Source organism: Elgaria multicarinata, chromosome 11 (genome assembly GCF_023053635.1).
Source record: "Elgaria multicarinata webbii isolate HBS135686 ecotype San Diego chromosome 11, rElgMul1.1.pri, whole genome shotgun sequence".
In the NCBI taxonomy this organism is placed as follows: Eukaryota; Metazoa; Chordata; class Lepidosauria; order Squamata; family Anguidae; genus Elgaria; species Elgaria multicarinata.
In genome coordinates, this window is record NC_086181.1 from 4,650,939 (window position 1) to 4,669,897 (window position 18,959).

Consider the following 18,959-nt stretch of genomic DNA (forward strand, 5'->3'; position numbering starts at 1 on the left):
TCTGGATTAAAATAAATGGGGTAAGGAATAAAAGGAACATGATAGTCAGAGTCTACTACCAATCAGGGAGAAGACAAGGATGAAACTTTTGAGAAATTGCCAGTGTTTCAAGGAAGTGTGATGTAATAGTGATGGGGGACTTCAATTACCCCGATATCTGTTGGGAGACAAATACTGCCAAAAGTGGCCCTTCCAAGAAATTCCTGATATGTGTGGGTGATAACTTTCTCCTACAGAAAGTGGAGGAAGGAACTAGAGGATCGGCTATCCTTGACTTGATAGTCACCAATAGGGATGACTTAGTGGATAAATTGGCAGTTACAGGAACTCTGGGGTAAAGTGACTACATCATACTTGAATTCTTAATTTTAAAAGGAGCAAAAGCTGAGTGTAGCCATACACGTACTCTAGATTTTAGGAAAGCTGATTTTAATAAACTCAGAACTATGATAAGTAAAGTCACATGGCAAGTGACCCTAATGAGAAAAGCAGTCCAAGATGGGTGGGAATTTTTTAAAAAGGAAATTTTAAAGGCACAATTACAAACAATTCCAACAAGGAAAAAACATAGAAGACAACAGAAGAAACCAATGAAGCTCCACAAAAAGCTTAGAGATGACCTGAAAACAAAATAGGATAATATAGGAAGTGGAAAGAAGGCCAGGCTACAAAGGAAGAGTACAAACAGGAGGCATAGAAGTGCTGAAATGGCGTCAGGAAGGCTAAAGCTGAGACTAGCAAGGGATGCTAAAAGCAATAAAAAGTTTTTCTTCAGATACATGAAAAATAAAAGACAGAGGAAAGAAATGGAGGTTCAACTGCTTAATGAGGATGGCAAATTGATAACAGATGACAAAGAAAAGGCCAAAGTGCTCAATTCCTACTTTGGCTCAATCTTCTCCCAAATGGGGGTCTATGACACACACACCCTTGGAAAAAGTGAACTGCAAGCTGAAGGGGCATTATTGCAGTTTGAAATTGATAAACAAATGGTCAAGGAACACCTAATTTCTTTGGACAAGTTCAGATTTTGGAGCTGATGGTAAAGAAGTCAATCTGTAAGCACCTTGAAAACAATGAAGTGATTACTAGAAGCCAGCATGGATTTGTCAAGAACAAATCCTGTCAGACTGATCTGATCTCATTTTTTTGATCGGGTAACCTCCCTTGTGGAATGTGGGAATGCTGTGAACGTCATATATCTTGACTTCAGCAAAGCTTTCGACAAAGTGCCCCATGATATTCTGATTAACAAACTAGCTAAAAGTGGGCTAGATGGAACAACTATTAGGTGGATTCACAGTTGGCTACAGAAGAGTGCTTATCAACAGTACCTTCTCAAACTGGGGCGAGATAACGAGTGGGGTACCGCAGGGCTCGGTCCTGGGCCCAGTGCTCTTCAACATTTTTATTAATGGTTTAGACGAAGAGGTGCAGGGAACACTTATCATATTTGCAGATGACACAAAATTGGGTGGAATTGCTAATACCCTGGAAGACAGAAACAAACTTCAAAGTGATCTTGATAGACTGGAGCGCTGGGCTTAAAACTGCAGAACAAAATTTAATAGGGATAAATGCCAAGTTCTACATCTAGGAAAAAGAAACCAAATGCACAGTTACAAGATGGGGGATACTTGGCTCAGCAATCCTACAAGCGAGAAGGATCTTGGAATTGTAGATCACAAGTTGAATGTGAGCCAACAGTGCGATATGGCTGCAAGAAAGGCAAATGCGATTTTGGGCTGCATTAATAGAAGTATAGCTTCCAAATCACGGGAGGTACTGGTTCCTCTCTATTCGGCCCTGGTTAGGCCTCATCTAGAGTATTGCGTCCAGTTCTGGGCTCCACAATTCAAGAAGGACGCAGACAAGCTGGAGCGTGTTCAGAGGAAGGCAACAAGGATGATCAAGGGTCTGGAAACAAAGCCCTATGAAGAGAGACTGAAAGAGCTGGGCATGTTTAGCCTGGAGAAGAGAAGGTTGAAGGGAGACGTGATAGCACTCTTCAAATACTTAAAAGGTTGTCACACAGAGGAGGGTCAGGATCTCTTCTCGATCCTCCCAGAGTGCAGGACACGGAATAATGGGCTCAAGTTACAGGAAGCCAGATTCTGGCTGCATATCAGGGAGAGAGGGGAAATCCCGACTGTTAGAGCAGTACGACAATGGAACCAGTTACTTAGAGAGGTTGTGGGCTCTCACACACTAGAGGCATTCAGGAGGTAGCTGGACTACCATCTGTCAGGGATGCTTTCAGGTGGATTCCAGCATCGAGCAGGCGGTTGGACTCAGTGGCCTTATTGGCCTCTTCCAATTCTACTATTCTGTGCTTCTATGCTCTTTTGAACTGATCTGGTGCACTGTGATGTCCTGACTAAGAAGCCAAGCTGCAAACCGGGAAGTTCTTAGTTCCAGTCTTGGCTCTACCATGACTTTGCCAAATCCAAATGGGCTCAGGCGAGCTATTATTCACTCTGTTGGCCTTTCTTTTCCTATACTCCCCTACCCCAATGCAATATGGGGATGATTTTACTGAACTACTTTAGAGGGTGTTGAAAGGGTTACTGAGAAGTTTCATATCAGCTGCTTCAAAAGTCTAAAAGGTGCTAGAAATGCTAAGGAATGTTAAGAGACTGCACTTGGCAATGCAAGTCCATGTTTGATTTGTATTTGACTCAAGTTGCTCCATCACACTTAATCCTTATACAGTTGTTTCCCAACTTACTACCTTCAGGGAACCCTTTCGGTAGTTCCCTTTCTGGGAAGTAAAATCTTAGCATATTCAAGAGGATTTGGGGGCATGTTGTAGGGCAGTGTGGACAGAAGGTGATTTGCAGTAGATCAGCAAGTCGTTCTAACTCCCAATGGTTTTAACTGTAATAGCAATAAAATGATTCCCTACCCTAAATTATACTGCTGAAATGAAGAAAGCTTGGGGTGATCTGGATTGTATTTTTGTATAGAAGGACTGTGAGCTCTGTTCACTTTTGGTACTGAAAATGACTTCCTGGGTTCAGAACTATTTTAATTCTAAGTGAATGTTCTTTTTACCAGGCTCCATTTGGTGAATCTTGGAGTTCTAGTAAAAGACAAAGTGGATCCTGCATATCTGAAACCCAGCCACCCTTATTCTAGACGACATACTCAGTTTACCTAGGTGGGAACTGTGAGAACTGGGAATGTACCATAGAATGCCCCCCTCAATCCTTCCTTGCAGCTGGGCTTTGCAGAGGAAGACAGCTTGTGTTGGAAAGCTGTCTTTCAGAGAAGATTGTACACCATTATTTGTCTTCTTGCAGTTTGAAAATAATTGCTTTAATTACAGTCCCCAACATCCCCCCCCAAATGCTATCCAATTTACTTTTCCTCTCTTCCTGTTCCCTTGACAATAGGATAGCAAGTAGTAACAACATGAACAAATCCGAGAGTGACCAAGAGGACAATGATGACATAAATGATAATGACTGGTCCTATGGATCTGAGAAGAAAGGTAAGCCAGGGCCAGCTGTGGTTTCTGGACTGGGGAGCAAAAGGAATTGAGATGTATGTGTGCCTGTAGTCATGCAAAGGATAATAGAAATGGCTGTTAATAATAGGATTCGCTTACTGTAACGAGAACCTGTGCTGAATTTGGGTTACATAGTTAAAAAGAAAATTCTGATTCCTAGTTAGAACCTGAGGTCAGAGCAGGTCTTATGGTGGGGCCTGGTGGCTTTGGGGCATAGTACAAAAATGCTGATTCACCTAAGGTGTTCAGCATTTTTTTAAAAGAAGTGAAGGAATTCTAGAGAACCAGCCTTGCCCTTTTGTTATCTCGCAGCTGGTCAGGCCATTTAAAAATAAATAAATGCTGATCAGTTGGAACACCATGTTGAATTATCTGAAACTGGTTTAGTATAATGTTGTGCTAGATTCTGTGCAGAAGGACCAATATGACAGTTTTGTTTTGTTCTGGTAGTTGGTTTGTTAAAATAGTCCCCTTTTTCTTCTCCTTCTCAGCAAAGAAGAGAAAATCGGATAAGGTAAGAGCACTCTTATTGGTATTGGGCGTGATTCATTGAGGTGTGCATTTCTAACTTTTGTTTCAGGTTTAAAGTTTTTTATTTTCAAAACAAAACCAATTTAGACAAACCCAATACAAGAAAAAGAAAATAGAAACAAAAAACACATATACAAAGTTTAAAAAGCACATAACACTTAAAACAAAAAACTGACTTCCGATTTTCTCCACAGCCCAAATATATAACCGTGTTTTTTTCTTAATCTACCATTACAGAAATCCTGATTCCCTTCTTTCTATCTTTTATCTTGAGTTTTTCTTTTCAATTGTTGAATCCACAGATGAACTCATTTTTTCCTTATTCTTGCAAAAAGTCTATAAACGATTTCCATTCCATTAAGAACATAGATATTGACTTTTCTCTAATTATTAACGTAAGTTTTGCCATCTCTGCCAGCTCCACCGTCTTCAATAGCCAGTCCTCCATTGTGGGTACTATTAATCCTTTCCATTTTTGTGCATATAATAATGTCGCTGCCGTTATCATATATAAAAATAGTATCCCATAGTTATTTTCATCTGATCATCCATCAGACACAACAGGAAGTATTTCGATTTCAGTTGCACATTAGTTTTCAGAACCTTCTGCATAAGGATACATATACCATCTATATATCATCTTATATAAATTTTCTTTAAGACTAAAACTCAATGTAAATTTTAAATCTTTTAACCACCTTTTTTACCATTATTCCATTATTGTATCCAAATTTCTGACCCCATTTTATCATTCAATCTTTTACGTTCTTCCTCCATCTCAAATTTCAACAGCAATTTATACATTTTTGCAATAACATGTTCATCATTTGTACACATTGCCTTTTCAAATTCAGATTTTGTTTGTTCAAAACTAAAAGTTCTATCTATTTTAACCTTTCCAAAACTTACAAATTGACATACATATCCTTCTTTCTCCCCCCCTCCAAAATTAACAATTTTGAATTATTAATTATTTTCTTTTAGAATGATGAATACAGTGTTTGAGACAAGGCTACCTGGTCGTTACCTTCCCAAACAGATGTCTATGTAACAGAAAGATGTAACACTAGAGAAGTAACATTTCTGGAAATTTTAAAGCCATGAGGAAAATGGCTTTTAATCCTCTCTGAAACAATCACAGCATCGTTATTTCTTCCATTTCTTATTCTTCCAATTCTTCCATTCCTTATTCAATAGTTATTTCTTCCATTCTTTATTCAAATTAAAGTGCAAATCTGTGACATACAATAGGGTTTTTCCATTATAGCTCTATTGTATTATAGAATAGTCGAGTTGGAAGGAGCCTGTAAGGCCATCAAATCTAACCCAATGCAGGAATCCTGACAGATGGCTGCCCAGCTGCATCTTGAATGCCTCCACTGTGGGAGAGACCATGATCTCCCCAGGGAATTGGTTCCATTGTTGTACTGCTCTAACAGTCAGGAAGTTTTTCCTGATGTCCAGCCGGAATCTGGCTTCCTGTAACTTGAGCCCATTATTCCGCGTCCTGCACTCTGGGATGACCGAGAAGAGATCCTGGCCCTCCTCTGTGTGACAACCTTTCAAAAGACATGAAGACTGCTATCCTGTCTTCTCTTCTCCAGGCTAAACATGTCCAGTTCTTTCAGTCTCTCCTCATAGGGCTTTGTTTCCAGACCCCCGTTATTTTCGTTGCCCTATCTTTTACTGATAGACATTTAGGGGTGGTCCAAGTCATGCTCAGTTTCCATAGAGTGACCATATCATAATATGTGAAGAAAATGTGCATTCTTGGTCGTTTATGTTTTGTTCTATGGAGTCCTTTGTTTCTTGGCTTGTTCTGGTTAGATGCTGTAGTCATTGCTGAATGTAGATCTAAAGTGCACAAGTGAGAGAAACACTATAGGTTATCCCACCACTACCACCACATGCAATAGAACAATGTGTGGGGCATCCCATCTGAGTTTCTTTTTAAAAACATTGAAGCTTGTGTCTGTGGAACTCATTGCCACAGTTCTTAGTAAAGTTCCTCACCATTAAGCAATTCTCAGCTATAAAATCTTTAAGCACTGCCATCAAAATAAACCCTCTCTACGACCCTGTTCAGATGACACACTAAGCCACAATGGCATTTTGAACTAAGTATTATAGCTTAGCATGTCATTGAGCCATTCCTTACCATGGTGTCTACATAACCACAGTTTAAACACACTGACTAACCATTTGTTGCAAACGGGTTAAAGGCCTAACCATGGCTTAGCGTGTTGTCTGAAAAGGCCCACTCTAAAAGAAACTCAGTAGCTTTGTTCCTATGGTGGAGGCATGGAATTAACCCCACCACTAGGGACAACCTTTCAAAATCAACAAAAATTCAGATGCTTATTAAGAGGAAATATTTACAAAAGGGAATAAAATGTCGTTCTTCAAATATAGATTGAGTTTGCTTAAAGCATCTTAAATTAAACATGCTTGCCTATCATTTCTAATAGGTAAGAGAGTCTTCCCCAGCTAAGTAAGCTGTCAGTTGCTTTTCCTTCAGAACAGATCTCCCTAAAGAACAGATGCTGAACACCAGTCTTCTTCTTTCTCCCCAGTCGTTCTGCTTTTTCTGGCTTCTACAATGATTCAGATGTTTCAGGGACTACTTGCTGACATTCCCTCTTGTCAGATGGGTAGCTACAAATGTATTATGTATACTTTGGTTTGCTAATGCAATTATCATTTTTGGTATATTAAAAGTATTGTTTATTCAGACAGTAGTAACACATTTACTGAGTTTTATGAACAAACTAAGTTACACTTAATACATGTTCCAAAAGTAACAAAGTGACTCTAGATCTGTAAAGAGTGCTAAAAAAATAAGTATTGCAATTTTTCAGATATTTCCCCAAATTTCAGTTTTTCCCCCAACCCCTCAGAAACACTCCCAGTGTTTTCCCCCACCTCTCACCCACCCACCCATGACTTCAAGGTTTCCAGGAATCTTACATCTCTATGAGACAAGCTGGATGTGGCCCTTTTAAGAGTTATTTTTGGAAACTGACTTTTGTTCTTTCCTTCTTGGTTTCAGAATCCCAATTCACCCCGAAGATCCAAATCCCTGAAACATAAAAATGGTGAGTGTTTTGTGTGGGTGGGGGGAGTATTTCCTACATGCCTTGAAGTCTCCAGATTACACACTGTAAGAATACTTCCCAAGGAGTGTCCCAAGCTCTCATGGCACATTTATTTGCCTTAATTAAAATCCAGTAGCACATGTCATTCTTGGGCCTGAGAAGATTTACCTTTTTATGCTGTGTAAGACTAAGAATTATCTGCCCTCAGATGGAAGCTTCCTCCCCGGCCCCATATCCCTACATAAGTCACTGGTATGGACATGCCTAATTATTGGAAGAAGGCAAGGCTAGAGCAGTGACCTACTCAGAGAAGCAGCAGGCAGTGGGATCAGTTTCAGTTGTTGTGGTCTCAGGATGTGGACACAGTGCTTTGAGAAGTCCATCCATCCACTTGCACTCTTGCCCCTCACTCATCTTGACTTCTTACATCAAGCTGACCAGGTGGGTCCAAGAGGTGATTAATGCCTAAATGAGAGTGATAGAGTTCCGAGCTGCCTTGAAGCGGGCAATTGTTTCTAGGTCGTTTCTTAGGAGAGCCTTGCATGGACAAAGAAGATTGTAATAACTTTCACCCTGTCACAGCTATCTCCTTTTTGAGCAAGGTGCTGGGGAGATTGGTGGTGGTCCAGCTCCAGGCTCTCTTGGATGAAATGGATTACCCTAGAACCATTTCAGTCCAGGTTTATCCTCAGGTTTGGTATTGACACAGCTTTGTTAACCCTGATGGATGACTTTTGCCAAGATAGAAAAGGGGGAAATGTGACCCTGTTGACTTTTCTTGACTTCTTGGCAGCTTTTGATGCTATCAACCATGGGATCTTGCTCTGCCGATTGGGTCTGGGGGCCACAGTGCTTCCACGCTTATCAGTATTCAAAGGTAATATTGGGGGATGTCTGCTCATCCCCAAGGCATCTGAATTGTGTGGTCTCGGAAGGTCCCATCTTGTCCCCCATGCTCTTTAACATCTATATGATGTGGCTGGATGAGGTCAACCAGGAATTTGCTGTAGGCTTACGACACCCAGATCTATTTCTTAGTGTCATCTGAATAGGGTGGGGCTGTAAAGGTAGGTGCTGAACAGCTGTCTGGACTCTGTAATGAAATTAATGAGGGCCAATAAACTGAATCCGTTGGTTGTTGGTCCCGGAGTAGGAATGGCCTTGCCCTGGTGATTCATGCTCTGGTAACAGCCAGGTTGGATTATAGCCCTTGAAAATGGCTTAGAAGGTTCAATTTGTCGAAAATTCAGCAGCCAGAATTATGACTGGTTCATCTCGATGGAGCCATATTACACCAATTCTGAAAGAGTTACATTGGCTCTGTGTTTGCTTCCAAGCTCAATTCAAGGTGCTGGTCATCATGTCTAAAGGCCTAAATGGCTTGGGGCCCAGGTACCTGAAGGACCATTTCCTCCCATACTGTTCTACCCATCCATTAAGATCTTCAGAGGAAGCCTTTCTCTGGATACCATCAGTGGTGTTTACAAAGAAGAGGGCCTTTCTGGTGACCTTCAAAAGGAGATATAGTTGACACCGACTTTTTTTCCTTTTCAGTACCACATTAAAAAGTTTGTTTTTAGCCAGACATTTTAACATTTTAGAATTTTAAAAGTTAAAAATAGTAAATTTAATTATTTTTTAAAAACTTAATTGAAATGTTTTTGTTTGGTTTAATGGTTGAAGAAATGTTGTTCCCCCAACTCATCACGTACTCCTACTTTGTTTTCTAATAAACTCTCTGCTGGAGTAAAGCATACTTTTAGGCTGCATTGGATGTCTTTTTTGTGCCAAATGCAAAATTTGGATTTCTCTAGTGCAATATTTTTGGATGGTCCTGCTTGCAGCTTAATATGGCTATATGGAATATGAGTTTGCATTTAAGAACAAGAACAAGTTCTCTGGCATATGTATTCTTGAGTTCAGTGGTAGAGTGGAGGCCACATATATCACTACTTATGAACATCCTCTTTTTCTCTTCCCCAGGGGAGCTGAGTGGTAACCCAGACCCATTCAAGGTGAGTTTAGCTTTGCACTATGGCTCTCAACCAGTTGTGTCCCTCTTCAGTGATCTTCTACAGTTGTTCTATGTAGCTGTCCATTGGGGTCTGAGCAGACTTTCAAGGGCCAGAGTGTGTGAGCCAGTGTAAATACTCAAAAATGTGGGTCCAAAATTGCTCTCATTTATGTAAACTTTAAAAATACCTCGATATGTGTGTGTATTCTACTCTATAGTATAACAACTCTGCTGGAATCAACTATGAAACGTTGGGCCCTGAGGAGCTCCGTACTTTGCTCACTACGGTGAGTACCTAATTGAGTTTCCTTCTGTCTACATATGTTATGTACCATCATGTACCATCTATTTATAGCCAATGGCCTTCCATCACAAACACTCCACAAGTGCTCAGCCAACTTGCACCAGTAAAAGTTGACGACCACCTAATTGGCCATAAAAGTTGCTCATCAAACTGAGTATTCTAATTTTAAGATTCCCCAAGTTTGACGTGATACTCAGGCTTCAAAACCCATTTGTGACATCATAGCAGTTAAGCCAATAATAGCCTGAGTGGCCATGACCTTTCCTCCATAAGCTAAAGTGTGAAAATGCATCTTTTTGGTGGGGGTGGGGATGCACATTTTTAGAAAGGCATACTTGTGTAAGTGCGCACTTTCAAAGATGAATGCAAGCTCAGGAAATTGCGAAAAATACCCAAGAATTAAGCTACTGTTCGTGTTCACATTCAGGGTTGTGAATGGGACATATTCACATGATTTGCAAATGTGAACAAAATTTTCTTACATCCCTATTTTCAGGTAGGCCTTATTAGGTCACTTGCCTCCATCTCCCTGATAACTTTTCTCCCTCCGTCCCGTCCTCCACATCCCTGGCTGGCCGTGCTTGGAGTCACTAGGAGTTTGTCTTTTCCCTAGCGAGCTTCATTGCACCTGTGACAATTTTACAACCTTTATTTAGAGTAGAATCTCCCAATTTCTGATAGCTGAAGCATACTTTACACTTCCATCCCAAAAGGTTTACTTTTTGAATGTGTAAGAATACGAATTACCCCTCTTCAGATGAGCTGTCCCCTTGCCCCCGTGTGTTTCTGTATGAGTCACTGTTCGGAGTACAACTCTTGATTGAGAGAAGGCAGACCCAGAGTAATGACTTGCTCATAGGATTTCTGATGGCACTTTTGCCATTCACTTGTGCCGTACAGTTTGAGCTTAGGTGGTATAATGGGGTTAGCCCACTTGTCACCCTTGAACAATTGATGGACTTCCTTATTTTTAATTTGTTCATGCTGTGTGTTCCTCTTTCTGTAGCAATGTGGGGTGATCTCTGAACATACCAAGAAGATGTGTACACGGTGAGAGCAGCCCTCCCTTCCACTTTCTTGAGCCCTGTAACCTCTTTCAGTTCACCTGCCAGTGCAACCATTTAAGTGATGTTGTGGCTATAACCAATAGTTCTCATGTCTTAACCATGGCTAAGAGATTGGGAGTTGACTAAAGGCTTGTTCATCTGCCTCTCCTCTTGCATGAAAGTTTTGCCCTCCCTTCCTTAACAGACTTAACCACAGTTACAGGGTGATATCTGCACTAGTGCCAAGCACAGTTAACACTGGCCCTTTTCAGAAGACATCTTAAACCACGGCTTTAACCACAGTGAACAAGGGTTTTTGCTTTATTCACCATGGTTAAAGCTGTGGTTTAAGGTGTCTTCTGAACAGGGCCATTGATTGGTTGGGAAACCCTGATCAGTGATGTAATACTGCACCATGGTTAATGCTTTAAAGGGGGAATCTGCATGATGCGAGCAATGTGTAAATCCATACCTTTGACAGAGAGCATTGGGGGCTATGTAGTCCACATGTGTGGCGTACTGCATTGAGGACAGGCTACCTAAGACTGTATATACCCTGTACTTAAAAAAACAAACCTATAAAATTCTACACCAAGAAAAAGCTAATTCTGCAGTTTGTATACATTATGAAAATTAAGCTCAGCACTCTATGTTTTGTATAACTTGCTGAGTTTCACCTAGCCACTGAACCCTTCTGACCTGATGAGTGGAAAACCCACTTAGCACTTGGCTTCTGAGACTTCATCTGAAATTGCTCCTCATGCTTGAAAGCCTCAAATTTGCAGCCATAAGAGCTAGCAACTTGCTTTTTAAAAAAGCAAGCTAAGGCTCTGGAAATGCTGAGTTTTTTACCTGCTTTCAATTTTTGCATTGTTGCAAAATATGCACAGTTCTGGATTTCGTACAGGGACAAGATGCCTGCCTTTCCTTGGGATGCTTCTGGATATGTGTTCCAGGACACAGCATCTGCATGTGCCCTTATCTTTACTGGCATTGTTGAGGCTCCCTTTCTGGAACATTGATCAATTTAGGAGGGGTGGGGAGGGGCAGGAAACATGTATTTCGCAGCCTGTGTCCAATCTCTGGCTTTGTCCTTTGCCTGCAGGTCTCTGCGTTGCCCCCAGCACACGGACGAACAGCGGAGGTCAGTCAGGGTCTACCTCCTGGGACCCTCTGCGTAAGTGTGATGGGCTAGAGTCAGGACAGATGTGATGTGTGCGCGCACACACACACACACAATATGTGATTAACACTTTAATGCTTAAGTTCATCTGGAAAGATTCTGGAGGAGGGCTGTATGTACTGTGTACTGAATTCTGCAACCAGCATGAATTATGCAAATTGGGTAGCTTTCTAGCTTTTGAGACTTATGGAAACATTGTGCTGGATCCAGGATCTGCCTTCTGTGTTCACGGAAGGTGCTCCAACCTTCTCTAGCATTTTCAAGAGTGCTGGAGAAGGTGCTGGGAGATGGAGTGAGGATGAGGGGAAGTCTGTTTTCTACCAGTCCAGTGCCTAAAACTGGTTTCAACCAATTTCCTGCACGCTTTCAAGATTCTCTCTTTGAACAAAAGCAGAATGTCTTGGGAAACCAGGACTCAGTAGCACATCCTGTGTTCCCATGGAATTTTAGTACACAAACAGTCTTGTCATGGAATTCTTCCATGGATGGAGACCATCCTGGGATTAGATCTAGGGTCTGCTTTCTGCAAGAAGGGCTCCACTCACAGAAGGTCTCTACAGAAAGGGGATGTGGGGGCATCTCCCCCCCCTCGCCACAACATAGCTCACCCTCCTATGTAGCATTTTCAGGGGTCTAGAGGAGCTGCCATTCCTCTGTCTACTTCTGCCAGTGCAGTCGATTTAGTTGTACATCTGGATCCAACTTCCAGACTAGTAGCTGTCACAAACATACTCTGTCTCTATCCATCATGTCATATGCCTCAATGTACGTTCTGCAGTGAGAGAATTCAAATTCTGCATATATTATTCATATGACAAAGCATAATTTCACTTGTTTGCCAAACAGCTATGTAATGAAGACTTACAATCCTGACCTCAAGAAGTTGTCATCTTTAGCATTTGAGATTTCATTTGGCACTCCTGCTCATCTTAAAATGTCCCTTTCAGCCACAAAGGGCTACAAATTATTGTTTTAATCTTTAAAGAAAACAATACTGGCATCACTTACATGGCCCTGATACTCTGTGTCAATTAATTTGGAGTAACTTTTAACTGGAGTTCCTCTCAACTTGAATGCAACTTAAAATCACAATTTCCTGTTCAAGCAAGGAGTTGTCCCTCTTGGGCTATGCCCCCCCCGCCCCCGCTCAGGGCTAGGCAGGAAGGGAACATGTGACCAGGCTTGTGCCTAGTTCCTCCATCCTAGCTCCTCTCCAGTCAGTACACTGCCTTCGCCCAGGAGAGAGCTTGCTTCTTAAGTTTTCTCAACCTCTCAGATTTATCTCACAATTTTCATATCTTTCCTCAGCTTTTCTTCCTTTTTGGATAGTCTTCCTGTGTAATGTTTAAAAAAACCCATTTTTTTCTCTCTCGGCTTTCCTGTCTTGTTTTTCCCTCTGCTTCTGATGTGTTCATCTATGCGAACACATAACTAAGGATATAAAGAAGACAACAGTCAGACGCATTTGTGAGACCTGAAACATGGGGAGAAAAAACTGAGGCCACAAGCAGGTCCAGACCCTTGGCAATGCAGCTGGGACAATCCCTGACCATTCCAGTGCCCTTCAAGACTCCCAAGATGAGCTTGTCCGGGCAGGTACATATGGGAGGCGGTGTTCCTCCAGAGAGCCTGGCCCCAAGCCGTAAATAGTGTCCCTGCCATTTTGCGCAAAATGGCAGCTGATAGTATGGAGGGACCCTGGAGGCCACTCACCAGGCGCTTCATGCAGTGCACCAAACGGTCGGGCAGCCATCCCGGGGGGTGGGGGTCCAGAGAGTGGTGCACGAGGTAGACTTCAATGAGTTCGCCTGTCCCTACCAGTACAGGGCACATAACATAAATTGGCTAGAGCTGATGACAATAGACGTAGCAGTCAAAGACTTTTACCCACAATTCAAATCCAGCCCCACTGCCCCACCTCTCCATTGTGGCACAACTTGTCCAGGGGTCATTAAACATAGGCAGACTTCTTCAGCAGGACAAGGATCGACCCAGGGGAATGGAGCCTGTCACAGGATGCCTTCCTCTCACTCTAACAACACATGGGGCCTGTGCAGGTGGATTTGCATACTGCTCTTATACTTTGAAATTCCACTTAGCTGTAATAGCTGATTGTCATATATAAAACCATCAATTTGTCTAATATGTTTTTTAAAAGCCATCTAAGCCAGTGTCTATTGCCATACCTTTTCTAGTCTGTGGAGGTGTACTTTCTTCTGTCTGTAGCAAATAATTGGCTGCCACAGAGTACTAATATTGAGAGTAAGTAATCTGAGAAGTGATCTTGTGTATGTGGCTTAAAATACTGAATGTTGTGCCAAAGTCCCTCTTTGGATAAAATAAACTGGATGGGGAAGAAAAGGTAGCATAGAGGAGCAATTTGCTTTGTGCGACTTGTTTGCTTTTGCTTTATACACAGTTTAAGACCTCCGTCAAGGAGTTACTGCAACAGTGAGGGTGGGTGACCTTGCTCCTTGTACCCTTCTCATACATCTGCCCCTTTTCCTAGCTCACTTCCTGAGGCTGAAGGAAACGTGGAGAACGATAGTTTTGATGTGGCAGAAAGTCAAGCCCTCATGAGTAGACTACAATGGGATGGATCCTCAGACATCTCTCCCTCTGACTCAGCTTCATCAAAAGCAAGTAAGATATGGGTGGGTGAGTCTGTCTTAATGGCTGGGGCAGTTTGTGCTTTGTTCTTAAAGAAATCTCCCTCAAGGAAATCTTAAATTGTTTCTTGTTTTGCATAATATATTATGCTCGTCAAAATGGAAGCAGCCAGGACAATGAAAATTCTGGCTTTCCCTGTCATCCATACCTACCAACAACCAGCTCTTCAGATTTTGCCAGCTGTTGTGCACCTCATACTCTTTCCAGCCTGTCTTTGCTATTCATTCATTGCATTTCTATACCTCCCAATAGTCAGCTCTTAAAGGTTCAAAATAAGTTCAGAGTGGTTTGTTTTATTTGATTAGATCTGTGGGTTTCCTCAAGAACAGTTTTTATGCCTTCAATGGACCTAGTCCTGTCCCTTAAGGAGGGACTGGGGGGAGTTTCCAGGTTTCCACAGGTGTCTAATAATGGTGTAGAGATTGTCCTTTGCTGCTGCTGATCTCCTCCTGTGTACAGGCTTGTTTGTGCAGAGTGATGGCTCGGTCCACCAGACTTTGCTGGCACCCCTTGTGTGCAGAGGATTCTATGAAATGTTCATAGATTCCATAGCAGATACAGAGGGGTTCTTTGGCAGATTAAATCAAGGTGGGAAGAGTCTCCTATGTATAGGGAGCTAGAAATCAACTGTTCTAGATATAGCCACAGCATGGCGGAAAGCACAGAGATAAGCAAACACAGAAAGCAATAATGGTATATGGAGTTTTGATGTGGAGTGGAGGGAGCGCTTGAAAGATTAAGAAGTTGAAGAAGGAAATTCAGACGGAATGGTCACATGATGTGCACATGATGTGAAATGTCCATCATCAATCAACACCCCAGACACAATTGTTCTACATGGATACAGTCAATAGGTTTATCTGAGTCACTTAAGTCATTGGGATGATTCTTACATGAATGTTCATTTCTTGATGATTTGCATATGTGAATGCGCCATCACAGATTTAACAGCAAAAGTAGAACTCATTCCTTCAAACCTGATGCTTATCAGGCGAGGGTGTTCATGTGTTTGGCCTGAAAATAATTGGGCAGTGAGATATTAAGTGGGGTACGTTGCTGCATTTGTAAATTGGCACACAGTGGGGGACAGGAGAAAGAGTCTTTGGAAAACAAGACTGAGGCTTTGATGTGAAAAGGTGCTGGAACCCGTACAGAGGCTCATGTGCAACGCTTTTCTCTTCACTCTCCAGGTACAAACAACTCAGAGTCCCGAAAAACCAAAAAGAAGAAACCACACATGAGCCTGGTAGGAGGTGCTCCAGGAATGAGCTCCAGTAAGAAGAAACTGAAGCCTAAACCACTTGCACCTCCCACTCCCAGCCTCTATGATGACATCAACTGAACATTGGGATGAGAAAACTGAGGAGGGGGAATGTGCCCCAGTCCCCTTCAGACCCAGTTCATAGGAAAGGAACTGGACTGTGTCTTCTTGTGCACTCTCTTAGACACCTTTTTTAATAAGCTGAAGAGAGATAGCTGCATGTCTCCTCTTCTCTCTCCTCCCAAGCCTCAACACTCATTGCACAGCCCATTTTGTCCACTGGATGTGGAATGAAAAACTGGACTGGTTTTGGTGCAGTTGGCACTCACCTCTTCTGGGGAAAAGGGGTGATGGCGGTTTTGAGGCAGGGCCTTGAAGATGAACAATGCCTCCATTCTCCTTCCTCCCGGTTTCAACACGTCTATTTATTGTGATGTTCGTGGATGTTCAATCATGACTATATATATGGTGGCATTGTATTGCTTAGCAACACTAGAGACTGACTGGGCAGGGTTGGGAGGAGTGTGTGCATATCTGCCTGTGGCCTTTTGTCCTGGTTTGGAAGGGCCTGAGGGCGAATGGAGAACCACTGTTGCCCTTCAGTGCCTGCCCTTCCGTCTCAGAGTGTCTGCTCCAGTGGCCTCCTTTTTGTTGTGAGAAGTGGCTCAATGCTGTGAATCAGCCTCTTCCTCTGAGCTTTTGCAGTGCTCAGTTGTTTAAAAGGTTGGTGGTGTAGCTGCTGGTCCACTAGCAGGAGTAATGCTCTTATTGTTATGGCAATCCTCAAGCATCTGCACAACCAGAATAAATTGGGATGGGGCAGAGAGGTTTGACCTGATTTTGCTACTGTCACTATTGCTCCCTTTCCAGACTGTGTCTGCTTCTTCATCAGTAGCATTTCTAAGTTTTTGTATAAAGAAACATTAAGAATGGCTGTGATAAATTGGGCAAGTTCTCCCAGTATATGCATGTCAGGAAGCTGGTGCAGCGATTGGCTTCCTAACTCGTGCATTGGGCACAAATCTACATTTGCCCAACCTTGACGAGCCAATACCCTAAGACTTGCATTGCTTTATACACATCCTGTATGTAACTTCATACATCCCGGAAAACTGGCTGTAAATTGGAATATTCTTGAACATTAACATTCCACAGGAGAAGTTCATGGAGGCCAGGCAGGATTGCTGAGTTGTGGTCTGTCAGTTGTCTGTCTGTCTTTAAGATTTCCCTATCACAGTATGTGTGAAGGATAGATTCATTCAGTCTAAGTGAGTCAGTCAATGAATCTAAACCAACTTTGCTGGAGTATTGGAGCCAAGCTGGGCAGGCGCAAGTGGTGGGAGAGGGAATATGTGTTTTAGGGGGATAGTCTTATAGTCTTACTACTTTCGTCCTCTCTGTATGTATCTCCACTCCACCACCTCATTCCTGGCCCCAGTTTTATTCCTTATACAAACATCTTCCATTTTAAATCTAGTTCCCTAAATCATGGCCCTATATTGTGTGGATGGAGGTTTGAAATTAACAACAACAATTTATGGCAGTCAGTAGACCATTCTAATTGCAAAGCTGCTTCTGGAGCTGGAGCATCGCCATTTTCCTTTCTTAACAAGATTTAGAATAGAACAAGACATCTGCCGCCTAACAAGCTGTGAAGCCACACAACTGCTTCTGAACATATACACAAAGGGAATTTCTTATTCTTCTCGCCTTCTTGATTATTCCAAGTAATGCAATTTGCATGAGAAAAAAGATTTTCCTCTTGCAAACTTGCTGTGCGCAAGTCTACTTCGGGAGAGGTAACTGGCCAGTTTTAGTAATGTGGTAATGGGTGTAATCAGTTTGTGCACTAGGCACTGAGAATCCAAGGAAATAATGTCTACTGCTTGTGCTGGATCTCTGGACTGAGATAGCTAACTCTTAACTGAGGTTTCTCCCCACCCCCACCCCCCACTGCCTCTTTTCTCTTAAAGCTGAGAAAGTCTCCTGTTAGGTGCTGGCGAAGGTCCACCTTTGCCACTTCTAAAATCCATGGGCTTAATTCCACAAGAAGGTCTCCAGGTGACTACCACCTACACTCCTGAAATGAAACACTTTCACCACATGTTGAATTGTTTGTGTGGAGAGCCTTTAAGGACCTCCTAGGTTTCAGTCTCTCCCTTAGTGCCTCACGCTCTTCGAGACTTTGGAAGCCCAAATCCTGTCTGCTGTGTTTCCTTATTGCATAAATGCTGGATCTGCTACACCTGAACAGAACAGGCACGTGAATGATGATGACCCAAGGTGTATCAGGTCTGGAGGCTCGAATGCCCTATCCAGCAAACTAACACTATTAAGATTTGGCTGCTTTTCTCATCTTCCTCTCCCTGCACTTTGCTTGCCGAGGTAAAAGTTATGTAGTATGCAGAGGATGTGTTCAGGGACTGAGGCAAACCTTCCTGGTGGTTTTTGCTAGGAGACAGAAAGCCTAGTCCAGAAGAGGGATGCCCTGCATTACTCATGCAAAACAAACCAATTTCCAAAAATGTGGTCCTATTTTTCATTATTGCAATTAGCAAAACATTAGTTCTGCATTGTTTAGAAACCAGACTCTACGTTATGCTTTTAACAAATATTTTTGAAAATGTGGCTAGAGAGCTATGTAAGCATGGATCAGATAGAAATCTGCCCAGCACCTGCTTTTAATTGAACTATTTGAACTGAAGTAAATGTTTTCAAGGGGAGAAGAGGTACACTTTGATTCTAAGCAAGATTAGTTGGTCTTCTCTGACAACCAGTAGCTACAAAGTATAAATTATGTTCCCAAAAAACTGTTGCTTGGCTTTAGAGCTGCAGTAATGTAAATGAAGCCAGAGTGAGAGACTTGATCCTTGCTCAGCCTCCATGGTTGCAACTGAAACCTTTGGGATCATGTTGCAGCCAGCTTTGGAAGTGTAGCATCTGGGGAATTCTGAACATTAATTTAGCAGGGGGAAGGATGACACAGGTCGTTTATAGATGGCTCTGTATCTGCACTTGCACCCTTTATTTTTTTAAGGTAGGCCTGTTTCACTTGAAGAAGAAAAAACTCTGTATTCTATCATGAGTGGATTGATAAGAGGTTTTTAATTTGTTGATAATGTACAAATTGCACCTGTGATATTTTTGAACATGTGCAGAAATCATTGGAGTAAGTACTGTACTGTGATCTGATTTTTTAAAAAAGTTGTTTTGTTTTGTGTATGTAATCTCAGCCTGTACAGGTAGGTAGATTTTTTTAAAAAAAATTGTCAGACCTGTAATTTTTTCTGCCCATCCATGAATTGTGGAATGCCTGTGTAAATAAACTGCAACTCTGCTTGGTA

General features: G+C 42.1%; 1 protein-coding gene across 2 annotated transcripts in view; it reads left to right on the plus strand.

Moving 5' to 3' along the window:
• ATXN7L3 (ataxin 7 like 3) overlaps positions 1-18,959 on the plus strand; it is a 31,265-nt gene extending 12,306 nt beyond the window's left edge. Inside the window, exons 5-13 of one of the 2 annotated variants that reach the window (XM_063138310.1) lie at positions 3,396-3,493; positions 4,003-4,025; positions 7,092-7,137; positions 9,121-9,152; positions 9,370-9,438; positions 10,462-10,505; positions 11,607-11,678; positions 14,194-14,327; positions 15,545-18,959. In XM_063138310.1, the coding sequence (XP_062994380.1) occupies positions 3,396-3,493; positions 4,003-4,025; positions 7,092-7,137; positions 9,121-9,152; positions 9,370-9,438; positions 10,462-10,505; positions 11,607-11,678; positions 14,194-14,327; positions 15,545-15,696 (670 nt within the window). In that variant the 3' untranslated portion in view covers positions 15,697-18,959. The remainder of the gene's footprint in view (positions 1-3,395; positions 3,494-4,002; positions 4,026-7,091; positions 7,138-9,120; positions 9,153-9,369; positions 9,439-10,461; positions 10,506-11,606; positions 11,679-14,193; positions 14,328-15,544) is intronic. The other variant, XM_063138311.1, reaches the window with a different exon arrangement.